Here is a 17,954-nt window from a genome sequence, read left to right as displayed (position 1 = left end):
CCATAACACGTCACTGGGCCAGCTATCCGATTGGCTGCCCAGGGTGCGTCATCGATAATTTTTCCAACATTATGGTGAACAAATGTTGTTCGTAATAGTTTAGATGTTAGTTAATTTGTTTCTATAAAAAAAAAGTAAGAGAAAGAGAATGCACAAGGACATGTATCACTAAACTAAAAGCACTTCCGGCCCACAGCAAGTGTCGTCTGCTTGTGTTAAAACGTGCTCCGTGTTGACGAGAGCTGCGCGGTCAGTGTTGGTCTTGTTCTTTCTTTTCACGAACACCATCATTCGCCCTTGTTGCGTTGTGGGCTGCAAACGTAGCAATCGGCGACATGTCAAGCTGTGACATCGTGCCCCGCTGCAAGGCAGCAGACGAGCAGAGTGGCTGCAGCGCATCGGACTGTCGGTATCCAAACGGCGCCAGCATCTACGCGTTTGCGGCCGTCACTTCACGTCAAAAGATTGCCACAATAGAGTTTAGCGTGTCCGGTATTCAGGTAAACGCAAGCGCAAGTGTACTGTCTGTTTTACCACGTTTTACATAATGAACTGAGGCGCGAACGTGAACTGCTAGCATGGTGCAGCCACCTGGCGGCACAAAGCTCAACCAAACACACAGCTAATATAGCAGTAACCAAGTTTTTTCTACTTTGCTGCTGGCTCAAATTTTCGGCAGGAGCGTAATCTTGAACACATTGTATTTTATATGTTTAAAATCTTTTACACTTCGGGACAGGAATATTAGCTCTGTATTTGGCTGGTTAAGCTCTGAGCCACCAGATGGCTGGACCGTGCATGCCGATCAGGCTGCTCCCGCTGTGGCTCACGTACGTCTACGAAGCTCCTTCATCACAGCTGTATGGAGGGGCTTTAGTTTACGCCTCTGGCTATCCATCAAAACACCCAGCTCGCCTGTGGTTACCGGAATACCGGACACGCTTGGTGCTGCAACAGAATGCTCCCAACGCACACTGCTTGATCGCACTCGCTGGGGATCGACGGCCAGGCAGCTAGTGGAGAGGTTGGAGACCCTTTGCGCACTGGCTCCAAGACAACCGGACGTAGATAACAACACGTCACAATATGACATAGAGCCAGCGAAGGCGGAGCTTAGCCCCGATCACTCGGCGAATGAGTTGAGGAGGAAATGCATGGCTAGGGAGGAGAGTAACTTGTAATCATCCGTAGCTCTCTTAATATGAGACGCTTCACTTAAATTGTGGTGCGAATGTTTTACCGTAGCTGTACCCTCCATGTCTACAAAATTTGTCCCAACCATTTCAGGGACCCTTTAAGTATTGTGAACCTGTTAGAGTGCCATGTGCAATGGTTTAACAGCAATTCCGATATCTCTTGTAAATTATTGTACAAGAAGCCTTAGTCTATAAGATTGTTTTAGTGTTTTTTGTGTGCGCGCAATCGAGCAACATGTGTGGTCTCCACAGGGAGTGTTTTGATGGCCTAAGCACTTCTTGAAATGGGAGCTGATGTGGTGAAGTGCCGAGTGAGGCTTCAAAGATGATAATGAAGTTGCGACAACATGCAAGCACATGCACCAGATCACATGCACCAGAGCATGTGCACCGTCCACAACAAGGCCGACGGCTCGCTGCATGTGCACTCATGGCGTGGGAAAAGAACCAATGAAGAAGAGAACAATGAATGAAGGAGCACCGTAGAAGGGTACGCAGCGATTCCGCAAATAGCACGTAGCTGAAGCACCCTATAGAAGAATGGAAACAGGCCATGTCGGTAGAGACCGACAGAGCTGAGAAGCAGAGCAAGGAAGACGTGTTGGCTTTGTCAGGCGTCAATGTTTGGGAGGCCAACAGCTGTCGGAGGGACCCAGTCGAGTGTCAAAGCATGAGGAGATCTCTAAACGACATGTCTTCTGTCCGTCACCTAGCAGATGTGCAGGAGTCTGCGAGAGACTGCCTAACATCTCCTTAAGCAAGCCTTAGGGTGACACAGCCACATCGGCTAGTGGCTAGTCGTAACAGCACGCTGTGCTAGTATGGACGCTTTGTAAAGACACTTTGCTAGTGTTCTGTGTCCTCGTATGCCCAATGCTTTGTGTTATTGTGACTGTCGTTTTTTCTTCGAATATATGTTTGTGTGCCGTGCCTGTCGCCGTTTCTTCCTTGCTGCCCTCGGAGGCATCTCTGACTCCTAACATTAAGCCTGCTCCCCAAACCAAATCATACCAACCGCATAAAGCAACAGAGCCCAAACACAGTGGGTGCAATAAAACACTAAGAAGCAAGAAGTACTTTTAAACTGAGGCGTCAGGATGAAAGACCTGTGTCGCCGTGTCTCCAATTTGTACACAGGCAAGACCTTCGGAACATCTGGCTGTGTAGTAATTGCTGGTCATACGTCATTAAAAGCTCTGGTTGCAGCAGCTTTGGAACGCGTGCATCCTGTCTCTGAATGAGGAGTAAACACTCTCTGGTGGTCCACATCTGCTCAGTGCCGAACCTGTCGGCTTCCCTTAGTCTCCAAAGGTGTTGCCGCGACAGTCAAAACAGTCACAATGCATGCAGTGAATGATGGCTATGATCTACATGCATTCTGTGCTCATGAGACGCATTGCCCGCCCCGCATCAGTACCAGAGGTAGGCATAAGCTTTTTAGCTTTTGCCATCAAAACGACAGTAGAAAAATTGGGCATGATGTGCCACGGATTGTCACCTTTCTAGAGGACAGCTTTGTTTACCAATGGGCCCAGCCCCGCGTGCTGGGGATGTTCATAGCACTCTGCACCCCCCGTGCATGCATATCACAAGTAGCTTCACAGGTGCATCTGGTTACCAGCAGTCAGGTTCGCCCCACTTGACCTTTCATGAAAGCACTTTGGAATCATGTGTTGCAGACGGCTAAGGTCGTAAACGCAGTACAGGTTTCTGGCTATGATCGCAGCCCTTCATGGCGTGTCAAATAGGCCAGCGTCGTGAGCCACGCGGCTGTCACGTCTCGGTGCCATACACTAGGTTAGGCACATGTCACTGACAGCCAATTATCCAAATGTGTTTATAACGCGCTCATGAAGCAGGGACCCTCAACAACACACCGCCAGTCACCCTCTACCCTTTCTTTACAGTCAGTTCCATTCGGGTGGACCGCAAAGTGGGGAAAGAAGAAAGGAAAACGTGGATCTCAAGACAAAATTAAAGATTATATTTCACTTTTCTTGCAAGAGGCTTACACTCATCATAATCATTACATGCACTGCATCTAATGCTGCTTCAGCCCTACATGCTCTCGCCAAGCTGCAGTGCTAATGGCTCTAGCACAGGTAATAACAACAAGGTTTTTCCGGGACACCCGTCATGTATCACAAGAGCTTAGCTTCAAGGCAGTACTTCCACTTTCAAATTAATTGAGTATTACATTCTTTCAGTTCAAAACACTGCGCCATCTATCTTTCTGTTCCTTTTATTTACAGTGAATGGTTTTTTTAAAAACTGCCCATGAAAGATGGTGCAATTCTGTTTTGATAGGTAAATTATGCTTCAAGAAGTGGACACTACCTGCACAACCAATTGCAATGATCAATTAGCTAACTTTTTTCTTTCTTTATTCATCGATTACCCCGCAGCGCCCAAAGGCGTTACAGCAGGGGGGTTACAACATGGAATAAAATACATCTTCATTCACACAATTCGCTTGCTGTTCACTCAACCTATTCCACTGTTTGGTTGTTCGAACAAAAAATGAGTTCGCATACATGTTCGTCTTGGCAGAGTACTCGAGGATTTTGCAACTATGATCACTTCGTTTTGAAATGTAATGAGGTTTTCGTAGGTAAATTTCCCTATTAATTCCAGTTTTATTATAGTAAATAGAATATAAAAATTTTAATCTCAGTTTATTGCGGCGAGCAGAAAGAGATTTCCATCCTAGCTCAGCCTTCATTGCAGTGATGCTCTCCCTCCTTCCGTACCGCCCCAAGACGAACCTGGCAGCACGGTTTTGTATTTGTTCTAGAGCGGCAATGAAGGTTACCTCGGTGGGGTCCCACACAACACAGCCATATTCTAAGATTGGTCTAACACAAGTTGTATATGCCATATGTTTTAAATTCTCATGTGAACATCGCAGGTTTCTCTGAATAAAATTCAAAGCTTTACCAGCTTTGGCTATGATACTGTCTACGTGAGGTTTCCACGAACAGTCAGACGACAGTAGCACACCTAGATACTTATACGTACTGCCTTGCTTCAATAGTACATTGTTCAGATGATACCGTGACTGAATTGGTTTTTTCTTTTTAGTAAATGAGATATGCACACACTTTGCTATGTTCAAAGTCATTTTCCATTTAGTACACCAGTCATGAATAAGTGATAAGTCGTTCTGACAAACTTTCACTGATTACTGTCTTAATTATTCATTTTATGGCACATAAAGTACTAATGCAATTGCAGAACTGATGTCAGGCAGCTAATCTGGTAGAAATTCTGTGATTAGCATCAGTTTCGAGATATTCATCCCCATGTTGTGCTAAAAATGCACTCGTGTACTAGCTGACTTTTTCCTGCAGTGCCTGCTAAAGCCAAGAGGGGCATGAAATCGGGAAAATAATGGCATTTTGAGCGGCGACAAGAGCACAAAACAGCTACAGTATCACAGAAAAAAAATTACCGGACCATACCTTCGCTGGGTCGTGCTCAAACACAGGCGAGACGATGTGGCGTGAGGGAACCACTTGGTCACAAAAAATGAAGGGCTTGAACACCGAGTGGGCCGGGTCAGGTGTGCCCGTGAACCAGTGGCAGCACAGCCTGTTGCTCGAAGCAGGAGTGAGGACAGAAACCTGCGAAAGGTGTCAGGCAACACAAGTAAAGCAAGCTGTACTTTGCCTGGCAAGCAATAGCTGCCCAAGTTATTGAGTACATCATCCTTAAACTCTGCAGGGCATTCTCCTGTGTAGTCCTCAAAACAGCTAACAAAAGATGAACCTGACAGATTACAGAGGCAGTACCCGTTAATAAGATCTTTTTTTAAAGAAGGCTGCAATGCTTTAGCCTCAACAAAAGCAATTAAAGTTGGCTCCTGTTAAACTGCAGATGCACAAACATCAAAATGTGCACAACACACTTTCCAAACACTGGCACCAGCCTGCTTGGATATGCAAGTCCACACAAACTTCCTCTACAGTACATATGCTTGGGAAAGAAAAACAGCAATAACTTGAACGCTCCAAACACTTGTTCCACAAGAGAGAAACTCAACATAACGTCCCCACGAGTGGCAAAAGGATGCCTGGTTAGCTCTGAGGAACACAAAATCCAGCTCCACGAAATTTCAACAAGCGTGCCAGTGAATGGTTCGATTTACCTGACTGGCAGCAGTTGGTCGCTTGTGCTTGGTGCCCCGACAGATCTCACTATCCTTATCCCTCAGCACGGTGGTCATTGAGCTCACATCAAAGTCACCTGCCAACAAGAGACAGCAACAGGGGGAGGCGACAGAATTGGTGGCACCCTTGTGATGAATTACAGTGGTCAGCATGGAGAGCTCTCTCTGCATAAAGAAATTCTAATTCCACTGGTCTATACTGACTGGGTTCGCGTCTTTCGCTGGTCATTTTGGATCAACTCAAATCCCAGTGGAGCACTTGTTCACTCCTCTGCTATCTGGCCATGGATTTGGGCAGAAATGCATGGCAAGTAGTACCGCTAGGGGATGAGTTTGTCTGGTTTTAGCGCTTTCTAAAAGTGTACCAATAACAATCAGCGTTTTTGCAGAATGGCTGCCTCTCACACTGGTGCGGGGCTCGATCAGTATTCCAAGAAGTTGAGACACAGGAACAACCCTGGTGCCATAATGATCACAAGTACGTACACTTGGGGGCAAATGGATCAGATTTCCAGAACAGGCTGCACATGACAACTTGTGCTATGATTTACTGCAGAGCAGTTTTTTAAAGTGAACTTTTCTTTGCCTCTGCTCCGAGGTGTGGCGTTCATTGCCATTTCCTCGCCGGATATATTTGTGGTTAATATACATAAACTTGGCCAACTGGGCATGTGCCTGAACAGATAACTTCAGCACTCAGTATACGTGCTACTAGGTATATGCCACTGTGACCCAAGGGATACGTATGTATTTAAATGTGTTTTGAACTTCTCTGGGCACACACCTCTCATCACCAGTTCTTCCCTCGAGAAGCATCATACATTGCCTTTGCCCTCATAACGTGGACAGCTAACAGCTATAGACGAAAAAACTGCACCCGTGTCATCCACTACTACTGCCACTTTGCTAACTAAAAACAAGCTTTGCGTCAGTTAGATTTCAGCATTGCATTGGATCGGTGTGTGTGCGTGTGGTTTTTTTTTTTCCGCTGGCACATTCGGGTTTGTGAAATTCGAGCAAACACTCGAGGATACGTCGACCGACCGCTCCAGATCAAGCAGTGGTATTCACCCTTCGGCAGCTTGTCCACCCAGCATCATGGCTACATATCAGGGCTGCCAACCTGGCAATGTGATATTTCACTCCCGGATAGCTGAAAACTGCCTTTTCCTCTCATGCACCGCAGGCAAGATTCATGGTTTCTTGTTGTCTCCCCAAGGCAATGCAAGTATTTTCACAGCACAGATGAAGGCGGCAAAACTGACACCACATGCACAGATGCATGTAACAACCGTACAGACATTTCCGAGAGAGACAGAGAAAGAGATTAAAGAGAGCTGAAATGCAATGTGAAAGTGTTGTTACTTCCGATAAAGGAAACTAAGATGACATAAAAGATGAAGGACAGTTTTAACAGCGAAGCTGTTCTAGCTAACCGTAAAAAGTGGCACCTGCTGTCATAAAACCTCACCGAGATATGACGTCACTGCGTTGCCTAGCAACCACCTTGCAGGGTGGCGTGTGCCTCGCCTCCTCTCCGTGCCGTGCACATGTTGCCTTGACATGGGACTTTAAGGAGAGGGAAGAAGAGGATGCGCGTGGCGAGTGCAATGCTCGGGAGAGGGAAAGAGAAAATGAGAGCGAAATAGAGAGAGAAATTGTAGCAGCACCAACGAGGCGATGCGCAGAGCTGCTGCCGACGCTTCCCACTTTGCATAGCCGCGCATGCGCCGAAGCAGTAGCGATGACGTCACCTCGCGTTGCCTAGTAACCGCCGGCACGGGTGCGCACTCGCCTTCGCCTGGCACAGACATGGCTCCTGCCTGCCTGCATGCGTTTGTGGCATGCCAGGAACGCTGTCGCTCGTAGGCGCCGACGCCAGCGCTAGTCACGCGAAATGTCGCGAAAGGGAAGGTACCTCCGAAAATGATTGCTCGAGAATACCTTCCCTACATGCGTCGTTAAACCAAGTTAAGACCTGTGTTAGCTGAGGGACTAGCGGCACCTGTCGGCAAGCGAGAGAAATACCTCGTGCGACTGGCGAGCGAGGCGGGAAAGAAGAGATGACGTGACGACGAGTGTTCGAGGCGTGAAGACGCGCCCGCCGAGATGCGGATCATGTAATCCAAATGCATCGTAAATAAATTAAGTTATTTTTGGTCATCGATCGCGCCATCATATGCGTCAACCACTGACATGGCGACGAGGATTCGTTAAGCATACCAACACGGACAAGCAACTGGAAAACATGCAAGATTCAATGCGAGCGAACAACGACGGAAATGGCAAGTGACATGGCGGCACAAACAAGCACGCAGCACGGCTGAAGCAACGACGGTGTGACGACAAAGTTGAACGAGGTCAACAACGCGGGACGAAAGCGAATCGGAACGTCCCTGGCCTCCACGGTGTCTGCGAACAACGTCCCATTACCGAAACGAAGCACAGCGTGCAACGACCGAACAACCACCATGACGGATCGAGACGGCGAAGTGAAGCACTCAACACTCAACGATGAGTACGGGAGTGACGAGCCATGCGGAGACGCGCAACGAAGCAGATTTTTCCCCGAAACGCCCACGACAGCACGAAGTGTAAACGCGAGCGGCACAACGGAGCTCACGATGCTCGCGACGACGATGCAAATGATGGCGCGACTGTTGGAACAACAAATGGAATCGCAAGGCAACCCAGTAAACACAGTAAACAGCAACGACGCTACACGCCAGGCCAACGAAAATGCTGCAATCCAGATCACTACAATGCCCGACCTCACAGCAACTCTCCCAACGTTCTCCGGAACAGACAACGAGAGCGTAGGTGAATGGATCACTTCAGTGGAGAGCATGCGTGAGAGATGTTCATGGAACGACATGGTCATGCTAAACGCCGGAATATCCAGACTTCGTGGACGCGCAGCAGCTTGGCATCGCACAGATGGCGTAAGCTTCAAGAGTTGGACGACTTGGGTAGCGGCACTACGAAAGGAGTTTGACAAGCAACCACTGTTTTGCGAATGGGTGGAGAACGTGAACGCACGGCGACAGAAGGAAGACGAAACCATCACTGACTACATGTATTGCCGACTGCAACGCATAAAACGCGGCAACTACGCACTAAGTGATGACGACATCGTGGACTGGTTAATTCAGGGTGTGCGATTGGAAAGTGCAAGGCCCGTGCTCGCGGCTTTCCACGACCTGAGGAAAGGGAGTGTGTCGGTATTCATCAACTACGCACGACAATTCGACAGGCGCATGGCTTCGACGAGAAGCGACGGCACACACGCAAAGACATCCCCACGGAACGAGCCACAAAAAAAGATACGAGAGATGATCACCAGCAAGGAAAGCCCACGAGACTTCCTGCGGAGATTTGCGCTCGCTGCCTGCAACGGGGCCACTGCGCGAAGGATTGCCCGAGACCCGACACACGCACCGAGGAGGAGAAGATAGCCACCGCACGATGAAAGAAAGAGCGAGCAGCACGAGAGCAGCGCACCAACCGTATCGTGACGGCGCGCTCGGAGGATAACGTAATCCTCGAACCCACGAAGATCAATGGCGTAGAGACACTAGCGCTATGAGACACAGGATCAACAGCGACTCTAATATCGTCAGCGTTTGCAGAACAGCATAACTTCGATGTTGTGCCAGACACGGAGTGCATACTCAAGGGACCATTCGGAGACTCAACAGCTCCCGTCGGAGCAACACAAGGGCACATCGCCATCGAGAACACAAGTGCAACCGTCGATGTAAAAGTGGTCAACGACTTGCCACACGATGCCGTCATAGGGACTGACTGGCGACAGTGCATCACATTTCATTACATTGAGCGATACACGAACAGAACACATACGCTTGAATGGATATCGAAAAACAGTTCACAAGAAGCGCCAGAAATGCAACGCGAGAAAGACAGACATCCCACAAAAACCGCTGCTCAAGAATCAAAACGAATAAAATGCTACAGCAGTGTGCAGAACTGTCACCACGAACAGTTGCCACAAGCAAGAGAGTCCTAAGCTTCCTTCACCGGAGGAAGTGCGACGTGCTATCTCACAAGTGCAACTGGCAGACTTCACCACGGATGAAACAGAAACGATGAGGTCAGTGCTAAATGCAAACATAATATTTTTACAAATCCCGGCAACGAACTAGGTCTATGCACGCATGCCGAGCACACGATTGACCTCAACGGCGAGAAACCAGTTCGTATGCAACCATATACGACGAGTGATGTGAACAGAAAGTTCATAAGGGAAGAAACCGAGGACTGGCTGAAAAAGGGCAACATCCGCAAGTCGAGGTCAGCATATGCCTCACCTGTGATTGTTGTGGACCAGCGACACCACGAATCGACACCGAAAAGAATGTGCATCGACTATCGTTTTCTGAATGAGAAAACTGTGAAACGGGCTTACCCAATGCCAAGAATCGACACACTACTCCGCAAAGTGTCAGGATCGCGATTTTTCTCGAAACTTGACGTGAAGAAAGCGTTTCTCAATGTCCCAATACGCGAAAACGACATCGAGAAAGCAGCATTTGTGACCAAAGACGGACACTATGAGCCGACACGCATGATTTTCGGCTTGTGCACAGCACCGTCAGCCATGCAGAGCATCATGAACGAAGGCCTGCAACCGCTCATCGACAGCGGACACGTCATTGTGTATATGGACGATATATGCATCTTTACCAACGACGCTGAGCAACACATCCGAACTGTGAATGATGTTCTGAAGACTCTGACAGACCTTAACCTTCGAGTGGACTTTAGGAAGTGCACTTTTGCTGCTGACTCTCTCAGCTTCCTTGGGTACATAATTTCAAGAGATGGAGTTGCCACAGACCCATGACGTACGAGTGCCATAAAGAACTACGATCAACCACGTCGAAAGAAACCGCCACGATGGCTGGAAGTCACAGATTGCGAGGACGCAATACATTGAAGACCCGGCCGTGTTAGCTGAGGGACAAGTGGCACCTGTTGGCAAGCGAGAGAAATACCTCGTGCGACTGGCGAGCAAGGCGGGAAGGAAGAGATGACGTGACGACGAGCACGTGAAGACGCGCCAGCCGAGATGCGGATCATGTAATCCAAATGCATCGTAAATAAATCAAGTTATTATTGGTCATCGATCGCGCCATCATATGCGTCAACCACTGACACCTGGCAGCAACCAAGTTAATACCTAGCAGTAGCAGCCAGTAAGACTTGAGGATTGACACTTTCGCTGGGCCTAAGCTTTGCACGACTGAGTGCAAACTTGCCCGCTTTTTTTAATACTATAATAATCATAATTTTAAGAAACGAAAAATCAAGTTCAGACGCATGTCCAATGTTAAAGAGCATCTATAATTTCTGACTAGTCTAAGTAAGGCAGCTGGGCCTTGATGGCTCAGACTGCATCAACATTTTTGTCCTAAGGCCCTAGGAAATCAATAATCTGAACTGTCTGTCATATCAAGCGATGTCACTGCTACTAATCACACGGTGGTATACTAATGCTGGCAGTCACCCAACACCAGCTAGTGCATGCCACAATAGTGAGTTTCAAAATGATGTGGCACCCTTGAAAACTTGCAGCGTGTGGGTGAGTAAGGAGTCTTCATATATTTAAGCCACTCTTGAAGAACCTTGCTACATATAATTGATAAAATGATGTACACACGCATTTCAGTCACGGAAGATTAGGTCCAACAACCTCCCCAAGCAAATAAGTCAACTGAACCAGAATACGGGACAAATGAATAGCATTCTGAACAACAATGAACAGACAGAACATGAGGTACGGTGAGAGTTAGCACAGTGGAAACAAACATGCCCTAAAGTGTAAATAATCATATGGGTAGGAGCATGTTGGTTGATGAACAGATGTGTTGCACATACATTACTGCGTGACGCAATAGCATTTACAGCATCAAGTACCCTCAGCATTGCATCGCAAAAGCTAACCAAAAGAAACTTTCTAAAACCATTCATGGGGATAGAGTGAACAACTTGTGCAGATGCTGCCATGCAGCTGATCAAGATTTTCCAGCCTAGTGCTCCAAGCAATATTACTAGCAGAAACTATGGCGCACACAATCACAAGCATTACAAAACACAGTTCACTTTACTGAGAGACAGTGGAAGACATATTCATCGAGGATGGAAGTCTGCTCTGCTGTAGCAACCTGCATTAAAATTTTAACCTGAAATCCTTTGCTGATGCTTCACAGTTAGATTACAAATACTGTAATCACATCAAGCAAGCCCTCCAGTTCTTGTAGCATATGTGCAGTGCCGAATGTCACAGAATTTGCAGCTATCTCACACAACCTCTAAAAAAGAGTGATTGTGCCAAAAGCATGCATAACCTACGTGACAACTTGGTGTAGCAAACTTAATTTGCTGAGGTTCACTTCTTAAGCTACGCTTCTTAAGGTACGCTTCTTAAGCTGCGCTTAAGTAATTTTCACCAGGAGGTGAAGTTTAACGACAATGTTCAAACTAAAAAGGAAAAGAAAAGAAGTAGTCTCATGCACTTGGGGGTGTACCCATGTAATTTTTGTGATGCATCCCTGAATTCTAGGTTCAGTGCCGAGGGTGTATATTCTGAACTTCCCCCTGTATTCCAAAAACTTTGTACTGCACATTATACTGCAACTTAAAATCAAAGCTCAAACCAAATCCAAGTGGTGACAACATAGTTAAAGGAGCCCTGAACCACCCCTCGGGCCTGGTGAAATGACATAGTCCGCGGGTAGCATACGCTGCTGTGAACATCTCAGCCAAGTTTTGCTGTCATACGCGGTGTGTGGAGCTCGCAAGCGGAGCCCAAAGTCGACTTTCTCTTAAACGCTCTCTTTTCAACAGAACCCATGATTCTCACTCTTTTCTGGACGCTTTATTTTGTAATAAAGTGGATTCCCATATGCAGCTTCTATTGGTAGCTGCGTTCGGCTTCTAAGCATAGATACCGCGACCGCTGCTGGTTGCCGCCATGAGTCCACTGGCTAAGCGCATTGCGGCTCGCTGAGGACAACCGCACTTGGCTTACGTTTAGCGCGTCGTAGGCAGCAAAATCGGAAGTCGTGGCATCTACATTAACATCCAAAATGAAATTTGAACTGCGTGCAACGGTGACATTTCAAAGACGGAGCACTGTAGCCACGCCCCACTCTGCCGTAGCCTTTGCAGTGCAAAGCACTGAAGAAGTAACGGGAGCACAGTGGAGGCTGTGTTTGATTGCCAATAACTCTGCCTCTGCTGAACGCATTGAAGTACTTTTTGTGGCAAAGTATTTCTGAAATGGCCTATTTTCACTTCAATATGCCCTTCTCCACTTCAATAAAATGTAGTTCAGGGCCCCTTTAAGAAACAGGGCCTGAATTCAAAAAAGATTCTTACACTATAATTATTTGTAAGAAAGAATTTCAGCCAATCCAGATGCAAGACATTATCTAGGGCGGCTGGCCAATGGCAAAGAGAACTTACAAAAGAAAAGCTTTGTGAATCTGGCCCCAGGAGAGCAAGCTTACAAGAGCAATGCAGCCTTCTTTGTATTATTGCATGAGCAATCGGTTTCAATGCTCGTATTTTGTAAATGTCCATGGCTACAACAGCTGGCAGCACACAGCTATGTGTATCAAAGGCTGTGAACAGGTGACAAAGGCTCAACAGAAAAACCAAAGAACTACTTTGCCATGAGTGCCATTAGGCACTGTATAAAACCAATGCAGCAAGCATATTAGGTTTAACAGGCACACATTGGTCAATATGACCAGAAAGCCATGTTTAAAAAGCTGGCATACGATGAAAACATAAAAGACAGTTTAACTAATATGAGTACACTGAATAATGTCAGTCACAAATGAGCACCTGTTCCATCTTGGCTTTCTCTTGTCTGTGTGTCTGCTTGCACTCTTACATATTCAATACTATCTCTGCTTTGTGTGTGTACAGGTGATTTTCTGAAAAATCTTCAATATTGAGGAAAGCACAGACCAAGCTGTGCTCACTTTTGAAAAACCCCTTGCATTCCCAGTGTCTTCTTCGGAATCGTGCAGTACAAGGTTTTCTTTTAATTGCTTTCACGAGTTTACAGGTCAGCACATCTTATGGCTTATATGGAAGCTGCTCAAATTGCATAGTGGCCATTTGGACATAGTGGACACACTTTCAAAGCAATGTACAGTATAGACCACTTATAACCGTTTATAGTGCAGGACCGATATAGTACGGTCTTTTCATACTCCCGTTAATTTTCCTATAGGACTCCATGTATACGCATACCGCTTACAGTGCAGCCGCGTGAGACGAAATACCGGTTATAATGTGGCTTCCGCGGGAAAATCTCACCGACAAGGGCAGTAGTGAGCACGCTTATGCAGTCAATAAAACTACTAACCCTACTCCTTATAGCTCTCTACTAATTTGCTATCGCAATGGATGCTTCCCCTTTCTGGCGAAACTGAGACTTTTTTTAAAATATTACTTTGTCTGCTTCATGCGAAGATCGTGGGTACTTGGACATAAACCTTTCAACGTTCGTAAATTTAAACGGATGCAAAACTCCCAGTCGCACGCTTCGATTCTTGGATACGCGCGGCTGCTTGGTCTACATGTTTTCATACGTGCAGGGCTTGAAAATCGTTGTTTTGGTTATAGTGCGGTACCGCTTATAGTGCAGATATTCACGACTCCGGCGACTTGCGTTATAAGCGGTCTACACTGTAATTACGTGTGAATGCTTGTCGTAATTAGTGACATCGGCTAATTATGGACCACACACTTTGGTGCTATTGTTGCCAACAACACACTATGTCTGAGTCTTGCATTACCAATGTCATTAGCAATGTCAATTAAGGGAGAAAGCAGGGAGCAATCTTCATTACAGTCAAGAAAGCAATCTTGCATTACAGCTCAAGGGAGCATAGGGAGCACTGTTCTCAATAGGAATCCTCTGACACTGCAGAGGATCCGTACTGAGAACATTCTTCTGTGCTCTGGTCTCCTGCAGAAAGGCAAGGGTCACAATGAAGGTATCTTCGATCGCTACAAAGCTAGGTATGTAGTGATCAGAAATCAGCTGTACCTAGATAAATCATAGAGCGGGCTGTGGCCAGCAAGACTCACGGGTTCCTCAGTGCTCTTTGCATCATGTTGGGGTCATCACCCTTGCCGTGATCACAGGCCTGGTCTGCCACATTGCATAGTTAAAGGGCAGTAGACTAAGACTATGAGGCACGATACTTTCTAATGAGAAAAGCCATCCATCTTTCTCCCAACACTAATGCATCACTCATTAGGCACAGCCAATGGTACATGTGCAGCAAAAGCATACACTAAATAGGACAGCCACAAGCTAAAGCTCCCTCTAAACCAACACAGGTTTCTCTGGTTAAAGAAAGGTCACCACACCAGCTTGACCACCTTGCCACACTGCTTGTTTCTGTACATAAGTTTGACGTGAATCTACTTTCTGTCACATCAATTCACAAGAGAAGAAAACAATTCACACCTTCAGGACCAATTAAAGTTCTTGTCACCGTCACCTGACTATACCTATGCCAGTAGAAGTTTCCACAGAGGCACCTCTTGCCTGGTACTACAATTCTAAAAACTGAGCATTACTGTAGGCAGAACGTTCTGACATGTATTTACATCGCTTTCATTATATACCAGCTTCTAGTAAGGTTTGCTTGACTGGCACCCAAATGCAAAAAAGCAGGCTGCAAAGGTGTCGTATGTACCTGGCTGCCTGTGGACACAAAGGAGCCGGAGGACATGCAAATGCCGCTACGCTTGTCTCTGAGCACCCTCATCATTTCCTGCTCTCCAATGCCTTCTTCTACGAACAAGAAAAGAAAGAACAAAATAAACAGAAGGGACGCCTCCATTACTCAAGTATATTGGACATATCCACCTGTCACGGAAGATAATGTAACCTATGTTATGCAATGCAAACAAGTTCACATGTTTGCGGTAATAAGTATGCAGTGGCTTAAATTGTGCATGTACACAAGAAGCACAGTATGCATGTGCAAATAAAAAGTTATGTCTGATACTGGACATATATGGATTCAAGCTTATGCATGCTTTTGACACAGAAGTGTGCAGTAAATACAGTTCCCAGAAATCTCTCATTCCGCTTTGTCTGAAGACATTACCTGCAAGATTTCCATAGAAGATCTTATGCAATCCTATAAGATCACTTAGAAATCCATAGTTATTGGCAATTAGATATGCAAAACTGGTCTATATCACTGTCCTTTCCTTATCACTGAGTTTTCACATGAATGACACACTTAAAAATACCCATAAGTAAGCGTGTTTCTATTAAAGATTATGGTGAAAAGAACAAACGGTCATTTCTTATTACAGGGTTTGGGGAGGAAGGGGCATATCTAGCAATTCGAAACATCCGGCTCACAAACGTGGTGTGTTCCAAGTTGGTGTGTTGCAAAAATGAACAATAACTGCCATCACATTTAGAACCGCATCTACATCAGTTCAAAACATTAAACCATAGATGAAAGCAATACAAATAGTAAGTCATAGGGACATTTGAGAACACACTGCATTAAGAGCATGCGTATGTTTTAAATAGTACCCTTTAAACCTTAGCCTATGTAAAAATATTGTGCTGATAACACTCATAATGCTCTTAATATGCATTTTTCTCCAATGCAAGCACATTCTTTAATTAATAATACTAAAATGTACTCAAAGCAGAGATCAATTTAAGCTGACTGAAACATGCAAACATGCAACTGGTAAACTTCGCACTGCTGAGATAAATGTGCCACTTTGTAGGCTTGCAGGCACCTTTGGTCGAACAACTGAGCCCATTTATATCATACTCAATACAGTTAAACCTGGATATAACGAAATTGACAAATTCCCGAAAAACTTCGTTATAAAGAGGATTTCGTTATATGCAGGTTCGGCACGAAAATTCGAAAGAGAAACTGCTTACTGTATTTACTTGATTCTAACACGCCCTCGATTGTAACGCGCACCTATTTTCCGTTTACACCGAAGCACTCATCCTTGGAATGTCACACCAGGTACTGGATGCGTGGACACGTGTCATTTCGCACAAGCGCGACGCATCGGAAACAAAGAGCGAGCGTCACGATGGCGTCGTAGCGTCGTATAGTGGTACAGTAGAACCCAGCTGTTACGTTCCCGGGTGCTGCGTTTTCCCGGCTGTTACGTCGTTTTCGGCCGGTCCCAGCACAGCTCCCATAGAACTCGTGCATTGGTAACCCCACTGTTGCGTCGCAACTGTGGGACCATTCTCGCATCATAGGTTGCACACTGCCACCCCGCGCCGGCCCGAGCGACCATTTTGGCTTTTTATATCGCTTGGCTAGGTAGCTTGATGATGGCATCGGCCGCTGAAAGTGCCGGGCGCGACAACTATGACGTATTTTCGGTTTCCACCAGCAAAAGTATGGTCATTGAGATCCATATTTGCTATCTAAAGATGGTGTCTATGACACGTTGTGGCCTTAAAATTGGTTTTGGCTCATAGATGTTCCGTAAAAAGTCCAAGGGCGATAACGCAGTCGCCGCCCTCCGTATGCTGTATGTGCGAGTGAAAACGTGCGAGGGGAGCTGACGACCGCGTCTAAATCTTGCGCGCGCAAGAAAGAAAAGCAGGGAGGCAGTGCACCTTCTTCCGTTGTGCTTGAGGCACCGGCGAGGGAGCGAGGGGGGAGGGATAGCGGGCGGCAGTTGTACTGTACTCTGGCATCAACTGAGTACTGCGTGGCGGCGCGCGGGCCGTATCTTGAAAGTGATCTGCATTGGGGCAGAGTCTAGGCAGTGTAGGTGCATCGGCGGCTCGTAGCTTTGTGTGTGCTGTGTGTTCTCGGCGCTCAGTTTGCGTTGAAGCGATAGACAACAGCATGAAGGTCACTTCGCTCGCTTCTGCAGCGGAGCTTCCACACGCCGCCAGCGTTTGACAGCGCGTGTCCGCACTCATCGAGTGTGATGTGTTACAGCGTCTGCCAGCGCGTAGGCAACATCAACTGGAAAAGGAGACGGCCGGCTTGGCGGGATAGGCCGGCTGCAGCAAGCGGCAGGATTAGGTTTGAATGAAGGGAGGGAAGAAAGCTCACGCTCGCGGCGGCAAGATAGCCGGGTCAAGGGATGCAGGCCCGCCTCGCACATGCTCACACGCACGCACACGTGCGCTCGCTTCGCATTCCGTCGCGGCGGAGAAGGTGCTTCCGGTTGCTGCTCGCGCAAAAATGACAAAATTTAGGCCGAAATCTCTAGGTTGTTGGAGGGGAAATTCGTTATTTCGAAGGGATCTCCCGCTGCCACTTCATTATGTAGAGGTCTCAAATACATGTGCTTCTATGGAGTAACGGCGGGGAATAGAAAAGCTTCGTTATATCCAGGAATTAGTTATATGGAGGTTCGTTATAAGCAGGTTTAACTGTAATTACATGAAACGCAATCCCTGTATCAGCACTGGCTTGTTATATCCAGGGCTGTCACAGTGTAATTTAAATTCATTGTAGTTCAGCGTTATTCAAATTCGGTCCTTACAGCCAGTACATCGTTATACATAAAATAATTAC

General features: G+C 46.7%; 1 protein-coding gene across 3 annotated transcripts in view; it reads right to left on the bottom strand.

Annotated features, from left to right (window-relative positions):
• Window positions 1-17,954, bottom strand: part of LOC119441674 (secernin-2) — a 79,949-nt gene that overhangs the window by 8,506 nt on the left and 53,489 nt on the right. Inside the window, exons 6-7 of one of the 3 annotated variants that reach the window (XM_037706270.2) lie at window positions 15,111-15,208; window positions 4,658-4,819 (exon numbers count right to left, since the gene is read on the bottom strand). In XM_037706270.2, coding sequence (XP_037562198.1) covers window positions 4,658-4,819; window positions 15,111-15,208 — 260 coding nt within the window. Of the gene's footprint in view, window positions 1-4,657; window positions 4,820-5,343; window positions 5,442-15,110; window positions 15,209-17,954 lie in introns of all 3 variants that reach the window. The other 2 variants (XM_049661521.1, XM_037706271.2) reach the window with 2 other exon arrangements.

Source organism: Dermacentor silvarum, chromosome 2 (assembly GCF_013339745.2).
Source record: "Dermacentor silvarum isolate Dsil-2018 chromosome 2, BIME_Dsil_1.4, whole genome shotgun sequence".
Taxonomy (NCBI): domain Eukaryota; kingdom Metazoa; phylum Arthropoda; class Arachnida; order Ixodida; family Ixodidae; genus Dermacentor; species Dermacentor silvarum.
This window is presented reverse-complemented; position numbering and strand designations above follow the sequence as displayed.